Source organism: Scyliorhinus torazame, chromosome X (assembly GCF_047496885.1).
Source record: "Scyliorhinus torazame isolate Kashiwa2021f chromosome X, sScyTor2.1, whole genome shotgun sequence".
NCBI classification, from domain to species: Eukaryota; Metazoa; Chordata; class Chondrichthyes; order Carcharhiniformes; family Scyliorhinidae; genus Scyliorhinus; species Scyliorhinus torazame.
This window is the reverse complement of record NC_092738.1, coordinates 27,952,830-27,972,170: the sequence shown is the minus strand read 5'-3', so window position 1 is coordinate 27,972,170 and position 19,341 is coordinate 27,952,830. Positions and strand designations below refer to the sequence as shown.

The window sequence follows — 19,341 nt, the reverse complement described above, 5'->3', positions numbered from 1 at the left end:
TCTATATAGCCTGCTCACAGTAACCTTTCATTTTATTTTTTTACTTTTTAGAGTACCCAATTCATTTTTTCCAATTGAGGGGCAATTTATAGCATGGCCAATTCACCTACCCTGCACATCTTTGGGTTGTGGGGTTGAAACCCACGCAAACACGGGGAGAATGTGCAAACTCGACATGGACAGTGACCCAGAGCCGGGATCGAACCTGGGACCTCGGCGCCATGGGGCCGCAGTGCTAACCACTGTGCCTCCCTGCTGCCCAACCTTTCATTTTTTAATTTTTGTTTCAAATTTGGAGTACCCAATTCTTTTTTTCCCTCCAATTAAGGGGCAAGTTGGCGTGGCCAATCCACCTACCCTGCACAACTTTGGGTTGTGGGGGGTGAGGCCCACGCAGACACGGGGAGAATGTGCAAACTCCACACGGACAGTGACCCGGGGCCGGGATGGAACCTGGGACCTCGGCGCCATGAGGCAGCAGTGCTAACCAACACAGTAACCTTTCTTTTTTTTTTTTGGAAAAATATTTTATTGAGGCATTTATATATTTACACATCAAAACACAACCATAAATAAAAACAAGCTAACAGGGCTGCAAATAATCAAACCAACTAAATTCCTAACAGCCCACCATCTCGCCTCCCGCTCCCCAACTCCCCTATCTCCCTTTTTATCCCCCTGCTGACATCTTAACTGTTCTCAAAAAAGTCGATGAATGGCTGCCACCAGCGGGAAAACCCCTCCACAGACCCTCTCAAGGTGAACTTTATCTTTTCCAGCCTAAGAAACTCTGCCAGGTCCCTCACCCACACCCCCCGGTTTTGGTGGTCCCGAGTCCCTTCATTGTTATAAGATCCATCTCCAGGCTACCAGGGAGGCAAAGGCCAAGACACCGGCCTCTCTTGCCCCCTGGACACCCGGGTCTTCTGACACTCCAAAGATCGCCACTTCTGGACTTGGGACTACCTTCAAGACCTCCGACATAACATCGGCAAACCCCTGCCAGAATCCCCCAAGCTTAGGACAGGCCCAAAACATATGGACATGATTCGAGGGCCCATACCTATCCTCCACCCCTTCAAAAAACCTGCTCATCCTAGCCACAGTCATGTGTGTCCTGTGAGCCACTTTAAACTGAATAAGACTAAACCTAGCACATGACGAGGATGTGTTCACCCTCCTCAAAGCCTCCTCCCATACCTCAGCCTCCACCTCCCTTCCACACTCTTCCTCCCACTTACGCTTTACTACCCCAATGGGGGCTAACAGTAACCTTTCATGAGCAACAAAATAAACAAAACTTGAAAGTCCAGGTCAAGCCGAGTTGGGGGCTGGCATTATTTGGGGTGACGGACGAGCCGGGAGTGCAGGAGACGAAAGAGGCCGGCATTCTGGCCTTTGCGTCCCCGGTAGCCCGGCGGAGGATCTTGCTCATGTGGAAGGACGTGAAGCCCCCCAGTGTGGAGGCCTGGATAAACGACATGGCTGGGTTCATTAAGCTGGAGAGGATAAAGTTTGCCTTGAGAGGGTCTGCGCAGGGGTTCTTCAGGCGGTGGCGACCGTTCCTAGACTATCTCGCGGAGCGTTAGAATGAGGTCGGTCAGCAGCAGCAGCAACCCAGGGAGGGGGGGGGGGGGTCTCTTTCGGGGGGGAGGGTGTTCTGTATTATGTTTGATTGATATGTTCATGTTCTGTTCTGTTCTTTTCTCTTTTTCTTTTCTGTTACGGGAGGGGGGGTTTAATTGGCTGAAAATATTTGTTGGAAAAACTTTGAATAAACATATTTTTAAAAAAAACTCGAACTGTGATTCCACTTTCTTTACGCAAGATACTTATGAATGACAAGATCATCTAGCCCAGCGATACATATTAGGAGCAGGAGTAAGCTGTTTGGCCTCTTGAACCTGCTCCGCCATTTCAAAACATTGGAATTCCTACAGTGCAGAAGGAGGCCAATTGGCCCATCGAGTCAGCACTGACCCTCTGAACGAGTATCCTATCTAGGCCCGCTCCCCCGCCCTACCCCGTAACCCCATTTCCCCACCTAACCTGCACATCTTTGGACTGTGGGAGGAAACCCACAGAGACACAAGGAAACCCCAGACAGTCACCCTAGGCCTGAACTGAACCCAGGTCTCTGGAGCTGTGAGGCAGCAGTGTTAACCACTGTGCCACCGTGCCGCCTGTAACGTAAGCCATTGCTTATGTTATACTAGTGATTACAGCTGAAAAGTATTTAATTGGCTGCAAAGTGACTTGAAACATTGTGAAAGGTGCTCTATGAATGTAGGTTTTGTCTTTCTTTCATTACATTTGCACGCAGGAAGCAGAGTGACAAGCAATGGCAAAATTGGAGGCCCAGTGCCTATTCTCTGGGAATAATATATCAGAGATGTTAGGAAAGTGGCTACAAAGAAATCACTACATTTACAAAACTATTCTACTCTGTTGCTAATACAACTTCATCACTCTGATTTCTGGCACCAGTCCACAATATACCATAAATGGTATCTGCTCCTTTTATGATAAAGATGCTATCCCCAGTATTTGTCAATCAGACATCTACCAGCAGCTCTGGAAAAATGTAGTTTGAATTGTTGATTTGAATGATACATGATACATAAATTCAGTATGGCCTCAACTTAAGAACGGATTGTCTCCCCTTGCCCCAGAAACTGTCATACAAATTACGTTGTACACTGTAAATTTACAGACTATCTGGGGTGAACCTAGGATGGTGGAGAGATTTTCAAAACCTTTCTTTCAGTAATCTTCTAGTGACAAATAGGGAGTTAATTCCCAGACTTTGCAAGAGTAATAAAGTGGGCAATAGTGAGTCAACACCCTATTTTGCATCAATCCTGTTTTTTTGTTTCTTACATTTATTTTGATGAGGGGCAAGATTCTGAAGCTTCTAATAATAATAATCTTCATTATTGTCACAAGTAGGCTTACATCAACATTGCAATGAATTTACTGTGAAAAGCCCCTAGTTGCCACATTCCGGCACCTGTTTGAGTACACTGAGGGAGAATTCAGAATTTCCAATTCACCTGACAAGCACGTCTTTCAGGACTTATGGGAGGAAACCAGAGCACCCGGAGAAAACCCACGCAGACATGGGGAGAACGAGCAGATTCCGCACAAACAGTGACCTAAACGGGAATCAAACCCAGTGCTAGCCACTGTGCTACTGTGCCGCCGATATGACTTGCACACGATTAGGTCACATGCAAAATAAGACATTATTGAACATTTGCCATTTTGCCACTGCAGTTTAAGTTATCGTAATACCTGAGGACAGCTATGGTGACAGAGCTGCTGCACTGTGCCTATGACTGGTGAGGGAACCAACAGGAAGAAAAAACCTATCAGACCTTGTCCTCACCAATCTACCTGCCACAGATGCATCTGTACATGAGAGTATAGGTAGGAGTGAGCACCACAGTCCATGTGGAGAGAGTCGTGACTTCACACTGAGCATACAGGCAGCACGGTAGCATTGTGGCTAGCACAATTGCTTCACAGCTCCAGGGTCCCAGGTTCGATTCCGGCTTGGGTCACTGTCTGTGCGGAGTCTGCACATCCTCCCCGTGTATGCGTGGGTTTCCTCTGGGTGCTCCGGTTTCCTCCCACAGTCCAAAGATATGCAGGTTAGGTGGATTGGCCATGATAAATTGCCCTTAGTGTCCAAAATTGCCCTTAGTGTTGGGCGGGGTTACTGGGTTATGGGGGTAGGGTGGAGGTGTTGACCTTGGGTAAGGTGCTCTTTCCAAGAACCGGTGCAGACTCGATGGGCCGAATGGCCTCCTTCTGCACTGTAAATTCTATGATACCCTTGATTGTGCTGTGTGGCACTAGAATCATAGAATTCCTGTAGTGCAGAAGGAAGCCATTTGGCCCATCGAGCCTGCATTGACCCTCCAAAAGAGCACCCTACCAAGGCCACTGCCTTGTCCTACCCCCGTAAACCCATCTAACCTTTTGACACTAAGGGGCAATTGAATAGGATGGGAATAGAGGGATACGGACCCAGGAAGTGTAGAAGATTGTAGTTTAGTCGGGCAGCATGGTCGGCACGGGCTTGGAGGGCCGAAGGGCCTGTTCCTGTGCTGTACTTTTCTTTTTTCTTTGTTCTTAACGTAGCCAATCGACCTCATTTCCACATCTTTAGACTGTGGGCGCACCCGATGGAAACCCACACAGACTTGGGGAGAACGCCACATAGAAGTCACCCAAGATCGGAGTCAATCCCGGGTCCCCGGCGCTGTGAGGGCAGCGTTGCTGACCACTGTGCTAAAACGGGAATCGCCTCCGAACAGATCGGGCGGCTCACAAATGGGACGGGTGGGGAGCATCAGCCTCAACCACAATCTGTAACCTCATCCCCCCCCCTGCTCTGCCCACATCAGTGTGGGAGTAGGGTCCACATCAGTGTGGGAGTAGGGTGGACAATCAGAACTGCCAAGCGGAGCATGTCAGTGCAGAGACTCCCTACTTGGGGCTGAGGTGGAAAAGCAGCCCCATTCCCCTGAGAGCTGCTCTAATGACGCTACAAATTTTCCGAAAGAGATAAGCGTCAGCCATGGCCGGCTGCCACGCATGCGCAACACCACCAGCAGCCAAGTCGAACAACACGTCGTGTGGAACCGTGAGGTAAAAAAGGGGGTAAGATCTGAGAGGAGATTTGAGGAATACAATTTGTTTTCCCATCACAAGTTGGCGAGTGTTTTTAAAAAAAAATGTGAATGATTTCTAATGGCTGTCGGGCAGCGGCGTCACTGTTTAACCGCGGCTGATGGAAATTTGAGACCGCGGGAGGTTGTTTTCGGCTGTCCCTTTCCAGCGTGAACTTTTCATATTTATTGCCATTTAAACCTTGTTGGGTTTTTTGGCGCTCTTGTCCCGCAAAATCGCGGTCTGGGTTTTAATGAGAAACTTAAATCAGTAGGCTAAAAAAAAAAGGTTTTTTCTCCCCCCCCCCCCCCCCCCACACAAATATCATGGGCGATTTGATCAAATCTTGAAAGTTTTTATTTTGTTATTGTTAATGTCAGGTTCACGGCTGAGGAATTCTTAACGGTTACGGCGAGTGCCAAGGACATCCAGGATCCCCGCTGCAAGTTGTCTCGGTGCACTGCGAGAGAATTAAACATTTGTCCTGATTGTCATTATATTTTTCCCTTCCTGACACTACTTGTTCAGTTAACAAAACGAATGCAGTTTATTTTGGGGGGAAATGTGTGGGATTTTTTTCCTGCCATGATTGGAGGGTGATTTCCCTCCCCCTCAGCTTCCCCCAAAGCTGTTCAATTAGATACCAGTGTCAACTAACCCTGCGAGTTTATATTTCTGTCGGATCTTCCATGGCCTCAGGACATCCCGCAAATGGTTTAGAAGCAATCAAGTAGTTTTGAAGAATAATAGGTTACGGCCCCTCTAGCCTGCTTCCCACCGTTCAATACAATCGTGGCTGATCATAGAATTGCTACAGTGTAGAATGAGGCCATTTGGCCCATTGCACTGACCCTTCAAAAGACCACCCTGCCTAGCCCCAATTCCCTGCCCTATTCCTGCAACTCCACCCCAAGGGACAATTTCCCTGAGAGATGCCTGTCCCAACCTTAAATATATTCAACGATGGAGCATCCATAACCCTCTAGCCTTTGAATCCATTCAAACCCTTTCGAGTAAAGAGATTTCTCCTCTCAGTCCTAAATGATCAGCCTGAGACTGTGTTCTACCAATTGGGGGAAACGACCTCCGTGTCCTTGGTATAAAAACAGAAAATGCTGGAAAAACTCAACAGGTCTAGCAGCAGCTGTGGAGCGAAAAACAGATATGGACTTGAAACTTTAGCTCTGTTTCTCTTTCCACAATCATGCTGAGATTTTCCAGCATTTCCTGTTTTTCAGACTTCCAGTACCACAGTATTTTGATTTGATTCTGTATCTAGAGTACTGTGTTCAGTTCTGGGCACTGTACTTTGGGAAGGATGTTGGCCTTGAAGGTGGTACAGATTCAACAGAATGATACATTCGCTAAACAACTTAAATTATGAGGACAGGTAGTGTAGAATAAAATTGCATTACTTTTCAGGATAGAAGATTAAGGGGTGATCTTGTTGAGGTGTTTGAAATTAATTTTTTAATGTTTCCAATTTAGCATGGCCAATCCACCTACCCTACACCTCTTTGGGTTGTGGGGGTGAGACCCATGCAGACATGGGGAGAATGTGCAAACTCCACATGGACAGTGACTTGGGGCAGGATCGAATCTGGGTCCTCGGTGCCGTGAGGCAGCAGTGCTAACCACTGTTTGCTTCCAGTAGGTGCTGACTCCATTCATGCTTCAGAAATCCTCCATCACCCTTTGCTGGAATAGGTGGGACTCACCCTCCAAGCCTCTACCGCTGCTCCCAATCTTGTAAGCTCCTTGGACCAGTTCTCACAACTACACTGATCCCATGGATTTGCCCTTTAATGTCTCCCGAATCCCGAGGTTTCACTTTCTCAGTCCTTGGGTTTCATTCTCACTGCCCCTCAGCTGGTACACTGAATTTGCAATGCTAATGCTATGGCCATTACTCGCCTCTGAAAGACCTTATATCAACCTCTGCTGGCTACTGAGCAAATAGTGCACCTACTGATACTTTGTCCCAAAACTGCTCCTGGAGTAATTTGCTCTCCACAACTGATTCTAAGCCTGTACATCGGTTTATCGATTCTCCAAACTATACAAATTGATATTCTTCTTGGGTAAAGGATTGGAGGATGACTCAAACTCCTGGAGTTGGACCTGAGCAAGGAATCGTTTTAGGGTGTCTAGTTCCAAAGGAGACAGATTGAAATGTGAGGAAAATACAGACTATTTCAAACCGCATCTGAAACAAATTTTTTTTTTTTTTTCCCCTACCCAGGTACTGTGATGTCATTCCTTAGGTGTACAAGGTCTGCTCTGGGCATCTGGCGGCTACAAAACAGGTATTGGTCATCCCATCTTTCAGTCATTTTGAGTAGAGTAACATTTATTTGGTGGCTCCAAAAATGATTCCGGTTCAAAATGTTTTGTCCACACACTTCTAAGAAAGTAGTGCCAGCTGTGGTTCACTTGGTGACAGTACTCGCGGGGAGAGTGCAAACGATCAAAATGAATGTGCTGCTGCGGTTCTTCTTCCTGTTTAGATCATGCCGACCTTCATCTCCACGGCCTTCTTCCAAAACATGGACAGCTTAATTATTTGTGTGTGCGTGTGTGTGTCACCTGTTTAGCCGATTAATGGCTAATTCATGCTGGATGTTTGCTGGATAGTACTTTTAACTTTTCACCTTCAATGTGTTCAGTTGACTCCTGCATATGTATAGATTAGTGCAAGGTACTTCATTAATAAAAAAGAATGAAACTGTAGTGGCTCAAAGGATCTATTTGATTTAGTCTGTTCTTAAACTTTGTCATTTATGTTTTACCTATTGGTGGAATAGAATCAATCCGCGTTCACTTGTGTGCACATCAAGGAGATCAATTAATTTACACGTTCGTTCTTTTAAAAAGGACATTCGCTGTCTAGTCCAATTTCTATTGCATTTAATTTAATTTAATTTGAATCCCTGTTTTTCTCTATTTCTCTGTTCCTCTTTCTTTGTCCCACTTTCTTGGTGTGTGTAAATAGACCATTGCTATGCTATGTATGACTGGTGAACATAGCATCATAGAATTTACAGTGCAGAAGGAGGCCATTCGGCACATCGAGTCTACACCGGCCCTTGGAAAGAGCACCCTACTTAAGTCCATGCCTCCTCCCTGTCCCCGTAACCCAGTAACCCCACCTAACCTTTTGGACACACGGGGCAATTTAACCTAACCCGCACATCTTTGGACAGTGGGAGCGGAGGAAACCCACGCAGACACTGAGAGGAAGTGCAGACTCCACACAGACAATGACTCGAGGCTAGGTCCCTGGAGCTGTGAGGCAGTAGTGCAAACGTTCTTAGGGACGAAAGGAGTAAAGCCTTCAATCGTGATATCTCAACCTATCACTCTTTTGGTGACTGCTGTTTGTAGCAGTGACCTTTACACTTGGTTGGTTCTGTTGCCTCCAATATGAGCAAATACCTTTTTATCTGAAGTCCCATGTTTGCTTTATATTAAAGCGGCCTTGCACTTGCAGATTATTTGTTGTTTTGTGCCAAAAATATGAAAACTGCTGTTAGAAAACTTCTGATTGAAGCAGCCCCTGCAGCATTGCCTCACTCTTAGAGCATCTGCTGCCCCAATGTCTAAAATATAATGTCAGTTGCCGAAAACAAAACTCTGCTTTCTTTGCTCTGTACCAATAGCTTTCTGCAACAAAAAACACGTTAGTAAGTCAATGAATATAGAATACAGAATTCTAAATTTTTGACAGTGTTAATGGCATGCTGTGTCTGGAATATGGTAGTGGAGTGCCTGTTACCGGACCAGCATTCCAGAGGGCTGGACCAATAATTCAGCGAATGTAAATATAAATCTCACCAACTGCCGTGAAACGGCAACTTATATTCATACAACACCTTTTTTAAAGCAATTAAATGTCCCCAAGACGCTTCACAGGAGCATTATTGAAAAAGTATGACCCCGATCCACGTGAAATATTCGGTAGGTTGACTAAAAACTTGGTCAAAGTGGTAGGTCTTATGGAGTGTCATAAGATAAGTGTGGTAGAGAAGTGCAGGGAGGGTATTTCAGAGCTTTGGGCTAGGCAACTCCAGGCACGGCCACAATGGTGACAGAATTATAATTTGGAATGCAAAAAGAAGCAAGAAATCAAGGAGTACAGATATGTCTGAAGATCGTGGGACTGGAGGTGATTACAGAGGGGTGAGGCCATGAAAGGGTTTGAAGATGAGGATAAGAATCTTAAAATCAAGACATTGCTGGACTGGAAGCCAGTGTGGGTCAATGAGCCCAGTGGTGATAGGGAAACTGGACTTGCTGCGAGTCAAGACATGGTCAGCAGGGTTTTGGATGACCATAAGTTTACAGAGGGTAGAACATGAAAGACCAGCCAGGAGAGCATTGAAACTGTAGAGTCCAGAGGCAATGGAGGCGTGGAGAAGGGTTTCATAATTGATGAGCTGAGATAGGGACAATGTTTGGTGATGTTATGGAGGTGGAAGTAGGCAGTCTCAGTGATGGCACGAAGGTAAGGTTGGAAGCTAATCTTGGGATCAAATGCGACACAAGTTTGCGAACAGACTGGCTTAATCTCAGACTGGTGTCATGGAGAACAATGGAATTGATAGCTAGGATACAGAGTTTGGAACAGGGACCAAAAACAGTGGCTTCAGTCTTCCCAACATTCAATTGGAGGAAATTTCTGTTCATCCAGTACTCGATAATGGATAAGCAGTCTGATAATTTAGCCAAGTTAAAGTCCAACAGGTTTGTTTTGAATCACTAGCTTTTGTAGCGCAGCTCCTTCATCAGGTGAATCACCTGATGAGTGTACCTACACCACATGGACTTCAGTGATTCAAGAAGGTCGCTCACCACCACCTCGGGGGCAGTTGGGGTGCGGCCAATGATGCCCTCGAATGCCCAGTGATTCCCCTCCAGGGTTTTGCATTCTTCTGAGATTCCTTTCCTCTGGATCTCTGTATACCCTAGCATTACCTTCCAAACGCAGTTTCAAATCTTCGGCCGTGTGAACACTACTGATCCAAAAGCCTGCAGTCAGGAGCCACCAACCTTTGGCTACCTCCTCTGATCTGCAGGGCTTCTCTCTCAAGCCCATTTTTGCTTCATGGCTGCTCCCTGCAGCCCTGACTTTAATTTGCAGCCTATTTCTCTGCTCGTTTCTTTCAACTATACTCCCGGGACCTCTTTCTGTGCCACTCTCTTGTTTGGGACCTTCTCTTTGTGTCTTGCTCCCTGGGACACCTTCCTTCTAAAGGTGTTCTGATTCAGGTCACCTGACATCCAGTTTCATGCCATTTCACTTCCGTTTTTCTTTTGCACATGCATAAGACCGATTCTTGGTCTAAAGAATGTAAAAGCCACTAACTGCGCATGTGCAGCCATTTCCCGACATGTGTATGCACGGAAGGACGAAAGATGTGGGGGACAAAAACCCGGACTGCCGATTTTTTACAACATATATATATATATATATATATCAAGCTAAGCATTTGCGTTTGTCACAATTCATTCAGTGACATTTCCGCACCATTGCCCCTCTCCACAATCTATTGTTCTGAGAATTTCAGTTTATCAAGATGTGATCTCACTACTTTTTGCTTCCTTTTTAGAATACAGATTGAAACCTCTGCAGTGCTCCCACAGGCCAGCTCAGTATATGGATTTGTACGATCGAAAAATACGACTGCTAACCATGCCAGAAGTGTGGACTACCAGTTCTCTACCACACAATGGAGACACATGGTTATGGGAGTCCTGGCAGGTACAGGTGCTGTCCTAGTTTATGGCTTATACAGACAGCAGGTATGAAGAAATAGCTAAAGCTTCCTTGCTAATAATTTTATTATAACACTTGTTTCATTAAAGTGTGCTTAGCAATTTTTGTTTTTAATTGGTGTATGGTGTGATGAATGCAAGGCATTGGTATATATTTTGTATTTTTCCCACCTTTCCTCAAACCCCCCTGCAGAGCCCCTCGACTCATATTTTATCTTTTCCAACCGCAGGAAGTCGTACAGGTCACCCAACCAAGCCGCTACTCCCAGTGGCAATGCCGACCGCCACTCCAGTAAAATTAACTGCTGTGCAATCAGAGAGGCGAAGGCCACGACATCAGCCTTCCACCTCTCCACGAGCTCCGGCTTCTCTGAAACCCCAAATATCGCCACCAAAGGGTCTGGGTCGACCACCTCCTCCACTATCCTGGCTAAGACCGTGAACATTCCCGCCCAGAATCGTCCCAATTTTTCGCAACCCCAAAACATGTGCGCGTGATTCGCTGGCCCCCGCCCACACCTCTCACACTCATCTCTACCCCCTGAAAGAATCCACTCATTCTCGCCCGAGTCATATGCACCCTGTGCACCACCTTAAACTGTATCAGGCTCATCCTTGTACAAGAGGAGATCCCGTTTACCCTATGCAGTGCCTCACTCCATACTCCCCAATTGATCTCCCCTCCCAACTCCGCTTCCCATTTCTCCTTGATCTTCACCACCCGATTGCCTCCCTGCCCCCCCCAGCCACTTATATATATCCCCAATTCTTCCCTACCCTTCCACATCCAGAAGCAGCAGTCGCTCCAACAGGGTGTATCCCGGCAACCTAGGGAACCCCTCCAGACCTTTTGTGCAAAGTCCCTAACCTGCAGGTACCTGAACTTGCTCGCCCTCGGCAGCTCTACCCTCTCCCTTAGCTCCTCCAGACTGGCGAACCCTTCCTCCAAATACAAATGCCTCACCTTGACCAGCCCCACTTCCCTCCACCTCCTGTATACACTATCCATCCCCCCCGGCACAAACCCATGATTCTCGCACAGCGGCGTTAACACCGACATCCCTTCCACCCTAAAATGCCTCCTCAACTGATTCCATATCTTCACCGTGGACTGCACCACTGGGCTCCCTGAATACCTACTCGGAGCCATTGGCAATGCTGCCATCACCCCAGCCCTCAAACTAGACCCCTTACAAGATTCCTTCTCCTTCCCACCACCGCCGCATCGTGTCCATATTCGCTGCCCAATAATAATGAAGCAAGTTCGGCAACGCCAGCCCACCTGCTGCCTCTGTAGAAGGGTCCTCCCCACGCTCGGCACATTCCCTGCCTATACAAAGTCTGAAATGATCATGTCCACTTTCTGAAAAAAGGCCTTTGGTATAAAGATCGGGAGAGCCTGAAAAATAAACAAGAACCTCGGCAGAATATTCATTTTCGGCAGCAAGGTGGCGCAGTGGGTTCGCCCTGCTGCCTCACGGCGCCGAGGTCCCACGTTCGATACCGGCTCTGGGTCACTGTCCGTGTGGAGTTTGCACATTCTCCCCGTATTTGCGTATTCACCCCCACAACCCAAAGATATGCAGGATAGGTAAATTGCCCCTTAATTGGAAAAAATAATTGGGTACTCTAAATTTATTTTAAAAAAGAATATCGCTGTCCCTCATTCATTGGGAAAACCTCGTTTTTCCCTACATTCAGTTTGTACCCCGAAAACCCTTCAAACCTCCCCAGCAGGCCCATAATCCTTCCCATAATCCGTCCTCCCCGTGTGTGCGTGGGTTTCCTCCGGGTGCTCCGGTTTCCTCCCACAGTCCAAAGATGTGCAGGTTAGGTGGATTGGCCGTGATAAATTGCCCTTAGTGTCCAAAATTGCCCTAAGTGTTGGGTGGGGTTGCTGGGTTGTGGGGATGGGGTGGAGGTAGGGTGCTCTTTCCGGGAGCCGGTGCAGACTCGATGGGCCAGGTGGCCTCCTTCTGCACTGTAAATTCTATGATAATCATACTCTCCAATGGATCTGAAACATACAGCAAGAGGTCATCGACACCCGATGCTCTCTCTGTCCCCTCATAATCCCCCGCCATTCCACCGACCCCCTAAGAGCCATCGCCAACGGTTGTATGGCCAGCACAAACAGCAGTGGCGACCGCGTGAGCTTAGCAATCATGGTATCCTTACCCGAATGACTATTATTTATGTATGGATCTTGAAACGAGTGCCAGTAAGTGCTGATCATGGCTGAGGATGATTCTGTGCTTGCTTGACATCCACAAGCTTGCACTCAGCATCTGGACAGCAGTCAGGAATGGGAGCTCTGGCTGACTTTCACTTTAATTCCACTCAAACCCAGATACTGTGATCAATTGCAGCACTTTGAGGTTAATTTGATAATCAAAAGCTCAAGTTACAGGATTTTATTTGTAAATGAAAGCTTATGGTCTTTTATTTTATCTTCTAGGTGCAGCAAGCAGAGCCGAAAAGTATCACAGAATTGACCAGCCTAACTGTATCAGCGCGAGACAATGAGGTTAAACAAACTTACCCAATTTTTACCAGGCAGGATGTGACCAAGCATAAAACTATGGCAGACGGGGTATGGGTCACCTACAAATCTGGTGTGTATGATATTACGAAGTTCATTGATCTGCATCCTGGGGGAAAGAAGATCATGCTTGCTGCTGGAGGTGCCATTGAACCATTTTGGGCAATGTATGCAGTCCATAATCAGGAACATATTTACGAGATGCTTGAAGAGTACAAAATTGGTGAACTGAGCCCAGAAGACCAGAAGGTGGCAACCTCAGATGTGAGCGACCCATATGGGAATGAGCCACTGAGACATCCTGTTTTGAAAGTGAATAGTTTAAAGCCATTTAATGCAGAGCCACCATTGGAAATCCTGTCTGATAATTATCTTACTCCAACTGAAATTTTCTTCAAAAGAAATCACCTGCCCGTCCCAGAAGTTGATCCAAAAAAGTTCAGATTGGAGATTATGGGAGAGGGGCTGACGTCCATCCAACTAACCCTCAACGACCTCAAGATCAAGTTCCCAAAGCACACAGTAACTGCCACCTTGCAGTGTGCAGGTAATCGGCGCTCTGAAATGAATGCTGTGCGTCAGGTAAAGGGACTGAATTGGGGGATGGCAGCAATTGGTAATGCCACATGGACAGGAGCCAAGCTTTCTGATGTCCTTAAGTATGCAGGGCTCCCAGAGGACACAAACGCTAAGCATGTCCAATTTGAGGGACTTGATAAGGATGTGTCTGGGTCCCCCTATGGGGCCTCTATTTCTATTCGCAAGGCCCTGGCTAAAGATGGTGATGTGCTACTTGCCTACGAAATGAATGGTGAAAATCTATCCAGGGATCATGGCTTTCCACTCCGTGTTGTTGTGCCAGGAGTGGTCGGAGCACGTAATGTCAAGTGGTTGAGCAAGATCATTGTAAGTAAAGAAGAAAGCAAGAGCCATTGGCAGGTGAATGACTATAAAGGGTTTTCTCCCTCTGTAGACTGGGACACTGTTGATTTCAGCACTGCTCCAGCAATCCAGGAGCTTCCCATCCAGTCTGCCATCACAACACCTTGCAATGATGACCATATCTCTGCAGACGATGATGAGGTCACAGTTAAAGGCTACGCGTGGAGTGGAGGTGGCCAAGAAGTAATCCGAGTGGATGTCTCACTAGATGGTGGGAAGACTTGGCAGGTGGCTGAATTAACTGGGGAGAAGCAGGATGAGGGTCAGGCGTGGGCATGGAAACTGTGGCAGCTCACTGTGCCATTGCCGAAAGGCCAAAAGAACCTGGAGATAATCTGCAAAGCTGTGGATAACAACTATAACGTGCAACCCGATACCGTTGCGCCCATCTGGAATTTACGAGGGGTCCTCAATAATTCCTGGAGCCGGGTGAAAGTTACAATTGAACCTGGCAGCGGTTAGAAACTGCAACTGAACCTCTGGGATTGTAGCGGAACCTTGAGCTTTGTAAATGTAACAGTAATGAATATTGTAGCAATTGTCGGAATTTGTTCTCTGCCTCCTTTTTAATTGGTTACTGCCATATGGCCTAGCTCTTGCCATCATAGCAGTAACTACATGTACAGTCTACTGCTCTTAACTGGAAGCTACTTAGTTTGAATTGCCGGATTCAACTTTTAACCAGCGCAAAATTCCTACTGTGCAATTTAATCTCTGATTGATTTGAATTACTTGACAATTTCAGCTGAGAGGGTGAATGTTCAGTGAATCCAGACATTTATAGACTTAGTTTAAAAAGTAACACAAATGCAGTGGCCTCTGTTCTGTATTTGTATCAACTTTTGTTTTAGTTTGTGAAGGAGATAATGCACTGCTTGGAAGTGACCATGACAATAACTTTTCAGAATATTAATCTGCAGAATTTTCAGACATTTAAGAAGATAATGAACATTTGTTTATTACATTAATGACTGCTTCACCTGGATGTATTGTGTTTTGGGATGTCCGGAGGTGGTGAACGCTGCTATATGAATGCAACTCTAAATTGTTTTCTTAAACTAATTTTTATATTTTCTTTGGGTGCAACTTTTGAACTACTTACTACTAAAGCTGCTTATAACCTTGTTGCTGTGCTGTCCCTTTTTTAATGGGATTATTTGAAATCCCTGATGCTCAGCAGCTCATTGGTTTTGTCTCAATCATTCTTCTTTTCAGACACCTTTTGGATGAGATACTGAGATCCCCATCTGCTCCCTCAAGGTCCTATGACACTATCAAAGGAATAATCAGGATGTCCTGGCCAATATTTATCCCTTAAATAACATTACTGCTCATTCTCACATTGCTGGATGTGAGATCTTGCTGTGCGCAAATTGGCTGCTGCATTTCTGCATTATAACAGTGACCGCACTTCAAAATATTTCAGCTGTAAAGTATTTTGGACATCAAGGTCATTAAAGGCACTCCATAAATGCAAGTTCATTCATTCTTTCCTTTCTTGAAATACGTTGCCACTCATTTGAGAGTGAGCCTGAGAGAGGATTTATCATTCTCATAGAATCTTGCAGGACAGAAGGACACCATTCGACTTGTTGTGCCTACGGCGGTTCTTTGAAATACCTATTATCAATTAGAAGACCTATCCACTGCCTCACTCTTACCCATTGCACTGCAGATGTTTCCCTTTCAAGTATGCACCCATTTCTCTTTTGAAAGTTACCATTGATTCTCTTTTACCACCACTCTGAGACAGCGCATTCCAGATTGTAACTTGTACATTTAAATAAAAATTATTCTTATTCTCATCTCTCATTTGGTTCTTTACACAATTACCTGAAATCTGTATTCTCTAGTTACTAACAGTTCTGTTACACTGCAGACAATATGAAGGTTCTGTTTGCAGTCACATGGGTTGATAGGTGTGTAATGGCATGTGTAGATGCATTGGAGACTGTTCACTGGTAAAGGGCCGATGAGTTCATGGCTTGCTTTGTCAATCAAAATAAAATTGTCAAGTTTTTCTTGCCTTGCTGTGCAGCTTCTGATTATGAACAGAATGTTGTCTACAACAAAAGAAGCTCCATTCAAGAGATGTGAATAAAACAAATGATGTTTTCACCATGTGAACTTGGAAGAGTAGTGTAATTAATGACTTGCACCAAACTAAGATTGCATAAGAGTGTAGGGTTAAGTCTGAGAGCTGAAATAATTTGGTGCCTGTTTTTGTTTTGAGTAGGACTCCATCTCGAATTTCCTTCCTCGTTTTCTTGCCTCCATCTTCCCTTGCCCCAATGGTTATCAGGAATCAAGTGGTTGGGTAAGATTTCCCAGGCCTCTTCCTGGGCTACTTTGAAACTAACTAGTGAAAGCTGCACCAGTGTACTGAGGATGACTTTGCTCATTCAGTAGGTAAGTCCTCAACTTCCAGTTGTCAATTTCCGCATGGTGGCACAACTGCGATCAGCAATTAATGTTTGGAGTACGTGGTCACAAGTCTGCATCACATCACTTTCTGTGCATTCCTGCTCAGCGGTTCTCTGGAATGCTTTGTGATAGAGGAAGTAATCTCTCTTATGGATGATATGAAGAAACAAATATATTTTTGCATCCAGATGGTTAAGCCAGGGGCATGAGTTGTATGTTCCACAATCTGTTCTGGGTGACTGCAGACACACTGGAGAGTTTTCGTGCATCAAGTATCTGCATCTGCCATGTTTTGTGTATACACAATTTAGGTTTTCTCATGAGGTTTACCGCTCAGGGTTTTTTTTTGTGACCTCAAATTGGCTTTCCAAGCTTTCAGTGTTGATGTTGCACTGTTGAGAAAGTTAAACATGTGAGGCCAAAATACTTGTGCAATTTCAAGTGACGCTGAAGGACTTTGGCACCTTGAATGGGGAGATGTTCATCTTCCTCTATTTGCTAGGTTTCTGCAGTACTGCAATTCTCTGGGGTAATGGATGGGGAATGATGTGTGATTGCACAGGCACCTAGGTGAGTCAGCTTGAGGGTTGTAGTCTTGCATCGCATTGCAATGTTCAGTTGAATATGTGTGCCTTGTACTGGTCCACAGTACTCCACTGACGTCTAGAGCAGTGCTTTTTATGCGCCCCAGCTTGTGCTTGCCAGTTTCTGGACCAGGTTGACCCTTGTGTTCATTTTGGTGGCTATCTTAAGGTGGTTATGATGTGATCCAACTTAACTCTACTATAGGTCACAGCAGGATCATGTCACACTGTATTGGCATGGAAGGTCATTTTTGGGTGTGCTTCGTGTTCCTGTTATCAAGATGGAATCCAATGACTGGTTTGGTCATGGTTTAACTTGATCTTGCATTTCTGGAAATACCTCTCCATAGGGTTTTGATCCCTGTTTAGCATGGACTTGATGTCGTTGAAACCTGCTTGCCGTGATAAGGTCACCTGCATGTTAAAAATTGCGCAACTTCATCGATGGCATGCTGCTCATGTATACATTGAAAGGCATCAGCGTAAGTAGTAAACCTTGCATTAGTCCACTGTTGAAGAACAGTGGCGAGTTAACTTTGTCATGCAAGTGAACACGTGACCACCTATTGCTCAGCATTGTCCATAGCAGATGTAGTGTAATTCGGATTGTCATGAAGGCTGATGACTGATTTACAAAGGCTACGCCAGTCTTAGATTTCTTTTGAAAATGGGTCTCTGTGCGCTGCAAAGGCAAAACCTTGGTCGCAAAACCTGCAATTGGGCTGGAACCCTACTTGTTCTGTGGTGGCATTCACTGATTTGACCAGGCTGCCAATCCTGCAGAGAATTATGCATTCCATTAATTTGTAGACTACATAAATTATGTCAGCCTGCAGCTTCCCGGGTTGTGGATTAGCTTTCCCAGCTTAAGTATGGCCTCCTGTCCTGCGTTTAGAATGCTTCTACCAGCCATTGGAGTGGAAGATGGCAGCCTTCACGCGGCCCACTCTGTTAAGTGAGCAATCACAACTAATGCCATCAGCCCAGCAACCAAATGTCGAATAACAACGTCCCAGTCTTCAGAGCAGCAACTTAAGCAACCCTAATCTGCCAGAAGTCCTGGAACAAGAATTCTCCCAACACAGCACTGAACAACTTTCCTGGATGAAGTGCAAGTATTTCCCGAATGTTTAAAGACACATAACCTCATCGCCTTCATGCTCCCCAAAAGTCCCAGGTCCAATGGCCAAAAGCCATTACCGTACTCAGGGATGCAGGCTCACGAGTAGCCACTGCCACCCAAATTATGGTTCGGCCATACATGTGATTTTAGCACCTTGATTTTGTTGTTTTTCTATCACCCCAGCAAAAGAAGAAACCGCTGGAGAGCTGCATAGACAATTTGCAAAATGTCCCGAATATGAAATGGCCAAAGCCAGTGCTGCCAAGTGCATTAATCCCAACGCTGTGCAATGGTGACTTGGAACAGGCACTATGCTGCGTGGAGCTAAGAAGCAGATCAAGCCAATGGTGAAGACCTCACCAACTGAATGCTCATGCAAGATTTGTAGCTGGCGTTTGGTTCCAAATAGCAAGAAACTTTCCACTCTGCTTGCTGGTAACAGAACTGTGTCAAGGCAAGAGCATGCTTTATGCATTCCACAAAGTACTTCCCAACTTCTCTCTCTCCTCTCTTCCCCCCCCCCCCCCCCCCCCCCCACACACACACACACAGCCAGCATAGGCCCATCAGCACCATTCCCACAAGGAACCTGGCCAAAGCTGACTGGGACTGCTCTAACGAAGCTATCAAAATTGGTGACCGAAATTCCTGCAATGCCAGAATGTTGCTACTGGTTGGTTGGCTTCTTTATTGCTGCTGCCAAGAAGAGCATCTCCTCAGGCTTCTGGGAAGAATACACCCCAGCTGGGCAAAAGAGGAATAAAAACCAAAGTGTTTTTTTTTGGGGGGGGGGGGGGGGGGGGGTTGCTGGTGCTGGTGCAGAGAGGAAATTATGTTTTGTAGCTGGAATGTGAATAAAGTTGCATCAAACTCGTCTCAGTTGGAATTGTTTCAGTGACTGGAATGTTAGTATTGTGTTGACAGATCCATCTGTTTTCTCAAATTTGTATGATATTGCCATTTCCATGGTGAAGAGATGTTCAACTTCTTCCTAGTCTTGTAGACATGACCCAGTTTGTGTGTTACTTAATTTTTATATAAAGGAATATTGGAACTCTTCATGCTTTACTGAAAGGATAAAACAATCTGTTCCTTCTGTGTATTCTAACAAGTCTGTGGTATCTCTAGAAGTATGGATATCTATAGATTGATATATTCTATAAATGTTGGACTATGTATATGGGATATAATTTTAAAACCTTGTCCCTCGCCTGAGGTGGTGTGACCCTTTGGCAAAATCACCACCAGTCAGCTCTCAAAGGGGAGAGTAATCA

At 45.7% G+C, this 19,341-nt stretch overlaps 1 protein-coding gene across 5 annotated transcripts in view; it reads left to right on the top strand.

Moving 5' to 3' along the window:
* The window catches only part of suox (sulfite oxidase), a 37,618-nt gene extending 18,492 nt beyond the window's left edge, over nt 1-19,126 (top strand). Inside the window, exons 1-4 of one of the 5 annotated variants that reach the window (XM_072493861.1) lie at nt 4,577-4,668; nt 6,920-6,983; nt 10,287-10,479; nt 12,911-19,126. In XM_072493861.1, coding sequence (XP_072349962.1) covers nt 6,928-6,983; nt 10,287-10,479; nt 12,911-14,398 — 1,737 coding nt within the window. In that variant the 5' untranslated portion in view covers nt 4,577-4,668; nt 6,920-6,927 and the 3' untranslated portion in view covers nt 14,399-19,126. Of the gene's footprint in view, nt 1-4,576; nt 4,669-6,919; nt 6,984-10,286; nt 10,480-12,910 lie in introns of those variants that run through there. The other 4 variants (XM_072493863.1, XM_072493865.1, XM_072493866.1 and 1 more) reach the window with 4 other exon arrangements.
* Nucleotides 19,127-19,341: the final 215 nt, after the last annotated feature.